Source organism: Aquila chrysaetos, chromosome 2 (genome assembly GCF_900496995.4).
Source record: "Aquila chrysaetos chrysaetos chromosome 2, bAquChr1.4, whole genome shotgun sequence".
In the NCBI taxonomy this organism is placed as follows: domain Eukaryota; kingdom Metazoa; phylum Chordata; class Aves; order Accipitriformes; family Accipitridae; genus Aquila; species Aquila chrysaetos.
Genome location: NC_044005.1, coordinates 34165926 through 34170113, shown reverse-complemented (window position 1 = coordinate 34170113; position 4188 = coordinate 34165926). Strand labels below are relative to the sequence as shown.

Here is a 4188-nt window from a genome sequence, read left to right as displayed (position 1 = left end):
CTGATTATGACGCAGGGATTTATTCGAGATACTTTATTCTTGCGCTGTTGAGAGACGCTTTGTGTGAAGGTTTGGTGTCTTTCCCAGCGTAAATCCAATCTCAGTCTCGGAATCCTCTGAAATGGCTGTATATACCTCTCATTTCTCCCTCGTGATTTTTGTGTCAGTAATCAGGGGAGAATAAAGATGCAGTTTTAAAAGTCCGGTACCTTCCAAGGGTAAGCAGTTCTAACAGGTAAGGCTACCGCTGTACGACACCGCTGTTCTGCGAGCGGCAGAAACCCCGGAGGACCTCCGGGAGAGCAGCGAAGCCTAGCGACCCCTGGGCATGCCCCCGGCCCTTGGGGGCTGCAGGGGCCGCGGTGGCACAGGCACGCCCCGGAGCGGCTTTCCAAACCAGCAGCCGAGGGGCAGCGCCCGTTCCCTGCCGGGGCTGCTCTCTCCCGGGCCGGGCCGGGCCGGGCCGGCCGGCGGAGCGCCGGGCTGGGGGCCGGCGGGCGGGGGCCGCGGGGGCCCGGCCGGGGTGCGCCGGCAAGGGGGGGTCGCGGTGCCTCGTGCCGGCTCTTCCTCCGCTCCCCCCCCCCCCCCCCGCCTTTATTTATTTCATTTATTTCATCGCATTTATTTATTTATATTCACCGGCATAATAAAAATGAGAAAATCCGCGCGCTGCTTCTGGCTGCTCTCCACCAACCTGTCAGTGACGCAAGCGGAGACTACTTAAAGGCAGATTAGAGGCAGCAAGACATTAAAAGCCAACCTTCCTCCCTCCACGCCGCGGGTCCGCCGCGCAGCGCCGCGCCGCGCCGCGCCACGAGCCGAGCGGGCCGGGCCGGTGGTGGCCGCCGCGGGGCCCCGAGCCCAGCCCAGCCCAGCCCAGCCCAGCCGAACCGAGCCGAGCCGAGCCGAGCCGAGCCGCCGCCTCCAGCCGCCTTCCCGCCACCGGACTGCGGGCGGTAGAGAGGGGTTGCTCTTTTGTTTGCTTTCCCTCCCCCTGCAAAAAAAAAAAAAAAAAAAAAAAAAAAAAAAAAAAAAAAAGAAGGAGGGGGAGGGGGGAAAGGAAGGAAGAAGTGAAGAGATCCCCTCCGCTTGCCAAAGTCTTTGTCTCCGGATGAACAGCGATGGGGGAATGGACTATTCTAGAGAGGCTACTGGAAGCTGCCGTGCAGCAGCATTCTACTATGATAGGGAGGTAAGGGCTGCGGGGCAGCTACGGGGGCCACGGGGGGGGATCCCCTTCTGCCCGAGCGGGCGGGCCGGCCGGCGGCTCGGCGGCACACGCCGGGTCCCGGCCGTGCGGGGCACCCTTCCCTCCTTCCTTCCCTCCTTCCCTCCTTCGCGGGGGGCACCCTTCCCTTCCCTTCCCTTCCCTCCCTCCCTTCCTTCGCGCGGGGCTCTTGCGGTGCGTGCCCGGGGTGCGCGCGCGCGTGTCCGCGCCGCACGGGTCGCCGTGGCGCGGGGACACCGCAGACGCCGCCGTCCTTGTCCCCGCGGAGCCCGGGGGCGGCGGGCGGCCGGCGGCCGGAGCCAGCCCGCGCCGCTCCCTCCCCTGCTCCCGGGGGGCCGCCACGGCCCCTGGGGTTGCTTTTCCTCCGCAGGGGGAAAGGCCGGGGCGGGGCAGCGCCGAGCGCCGGCCGAGGATTTTTTGCCGGCGGGCGGATTCGCGGGGCCGCGCCGAGGCCGGGGCGCGCGGGCTGCGCGCCTCCTGCGCGGGAGCGGGGCTGCCGGCGGCGGCGGGCGGGAGCCGGGCCGGGGAGCCGCGGCCCGGGAGCCCGGGGGCCCGGTCAGCACTGGACAGCTCCCGGCGGCGGCGGCGGCGGCGGCGCGCACTGACGGGCTTCTCTGTTGCAGGATCCTGCTGACCGTGGTGGTGATCTTCAGGATCCTCATCGTGGCCATTGTAGGGGAGACGGTGTACGACGACGAGCAAACCATGTTCGTCTGTAACACGCTGCAGCCGGGCTGCAACCAGGCTTGTTACGACCAGGCTTTCCCTATTTCTCACATAAGGTACTGGGTGTTCCAGATCATCATGGTGTGCACTCCCAGCCTTTGCTTCATAACGTACTCCGTTCACCAGTCTGCTAAGCAGAGGGAACGGAGGTATTCCACCGTCTTCCTCACCCTGGAGAGGGACCAGGATTCAATGAAGCGCGAGGACAGTAAGAAAATCAAGAACACGATTGTCAACGGGGTGCTGCAGAACACTGAGAACTCCACCAAAGAGGCAGAACCAGACTGCTTAGAAGTGAAGGAAATCCCCAATCCTGCCATCAGAACTACAAAGTCAAAGATGAGGAGGCAAGAAGGCATTTCTCGATTTTATATCATCCAAGTGGTCTTTCGAAATGCCCTAGAGATTGGATTCTTAGTGGGACAGTATTTTCTGTACGGATTCAATGTCCCTTCCATGTACGAATGTGACAGATACCCTTGCATTAAAGAAGTAGAGTGCTATGTCTCTAGACCCACTGAGAAGACTGTGTTCTTGGTATTCATGTTTGCTGTCAGTGGGATTTGCGTGGTGCTCAATTTGGCAGAACTGAACCACTTGGGCTGGAGAAAGATCAAAATGGCAGTGAGAGGAGTACAGGCAAAAAGGAAATCCATATACGAAATCAGAAATAAGGACCTGCCAAGAATGAGCATGCCTAACTTTGGCAGGACTCAGTCGAGTGACTCAGCTTATGTGTGAGGCTGTGACTGAACTGAAACACTCTGCCAGGTGGAACAGACCCAGATACCATTAGAGAAAGGTACATTGCTTAGGCAAGCATTTTATCAAACCACCAAGAAAGCCATTAAGGTATTGGACCTGCACTTACTGAACTAGCTGCAAAACGCAGTGCTATTGTAAAAGACTGAAAAACCAGCTATAAAACCATGCTTGATCTAGCCTTACAGCACAGCTACTATTATTCCTACTTTTCTTTCTAACGATTGGGTGTTACCTGTCGGTGGAGCAGCTTTTTGGTCGTCATTAGGATAAGTTTACAGTTTGGACTGTCTGACTAATTGTTGTAAACGTGTAGAATGTTCATATTCAAAATCTGCAAGGATACTCTATATGGGGTGGGATGGGGTGGGGGAAACTGTTGCAATGTGCAGATGTAAGCATGTTTTAAAAGGAGGGTAATTGCACTGTAAGGAACCTGACCACAGCTCAATCAGGATATCTGCGTTCACCTATCTCACAGATGTCTTATTTTGCTTGTCTAAATCACAGAGTTTATTCCTGGTGTGTATTGCTAGCCATCTTCTATCATAGTTTGTGCATCAATTAGTTATGCTAAACAATAAATGCTGAATATAATTTTGCCATTTTTTTGTTTGCCTGTCCACACACACACACACACCAGAGACCTTAATCATCTTACATTAGTTGCAATCTGCAAAATAGATCAGTACATTTCAGTTCATTCCCTAATATGTGCATGAATAAGATGGAGTTGGTTCATGCCAGCCAAGTTATGTATTTACCTACAATCACCTATGATGACACACATACCAAAGGAACAGAGTTCATTGCTTTTAACTGTGAATATATCACCTTCTCTCTGCTCTTATTTATATAAGTGCCATACTTGAAACATCTAACTCTGTACTTAGTCAAAAGGTTGTCTTGGGATACCAGCTGGAATAAAGTGATTTTTATACTCTCCTTTGTTTATTTTATGCTATTTGTTTAGTCATTGCAATGGTGTAAAAAGCAGCTAAAATCTCTATTGATAAATAAAGTACTTGCCTTTTTTTGTAAGCCAGAGAGATTTGTTCTTCTTTATTATTGTACACAATTGTAGAAACCTACAAGGTCAAAATAATTGACTTACAACAATTATTCTTCAGGGTTTAAAGTGTCTTGTTGATATTCTAAACTCTAAGTGACAAAACCTGGGCAATCAGGACTATTCGTTATGTCTGTTTTCCTCCTTAAGCAATCTTTCTCTGTCTTTAAAGCCTGATCCAAAGCCCACTGACACCAAAAGCCTTCTTTCTGCTGACACTAAGGGCAACACAGTTGGCCGCCAAGGTCACTCTGGGAATAGCCAGAATACATTTACCTATAAATGAAACAATAGCAGCTTTTCATCAGGGAATCCAAATAGTAACCTCAGCTTTTCTGCCTTACAGCTGGTTCAAGAAATACACTGTTCATTTCCCGTCAACTTACTGGTAAGCCACCGGGGC

The 4188-nt window shown here is 53.2% G+C and overlaps 1 protein-coding gene across 1 annotated transcript; it reads left to right on the top strand.

The window, feature by feature from the left end:
- Positions 1-1009: 1009 nt before the first annotated feature.
- GJD2 (gap junction protein delta 2) lies at positions 1010-3757 on the top strand. The gene is made up of 2 exons (XM_030006986.2): positions 1010-1192; positions 1852-3757. The coding sequence occupies exons 1-2, from the start codon at positions 1122-1124 to the stop codon at positions 2693-2695; spliced, it is 915 nt and encodes a 304-aa protein (XP_029862846.1). The 5' UTR covers positions 1010-1121; the 3' UTR covers positions 2696-3757.
- Positions 3758-4188: the final 431 nt, after the last annotated feature.

Excerpts from the sequence above, each read along its gene's own strand:
- GJD2 (XM_030006986.2), top strand. The coding sequence starts at position 1,122 with ATGGGGGAATGGACTATTCTAGAGAGGCTACTGGAAGCTGCCGTGCAG. Across the intron at positions 1,193-1,851 it reads CATTCTACTATGATAGGGAG|GATCCTGCTGACCGTGGTGG; the intron begins GTAAGGGCTGCG and ends TCTCTGTTGCAG.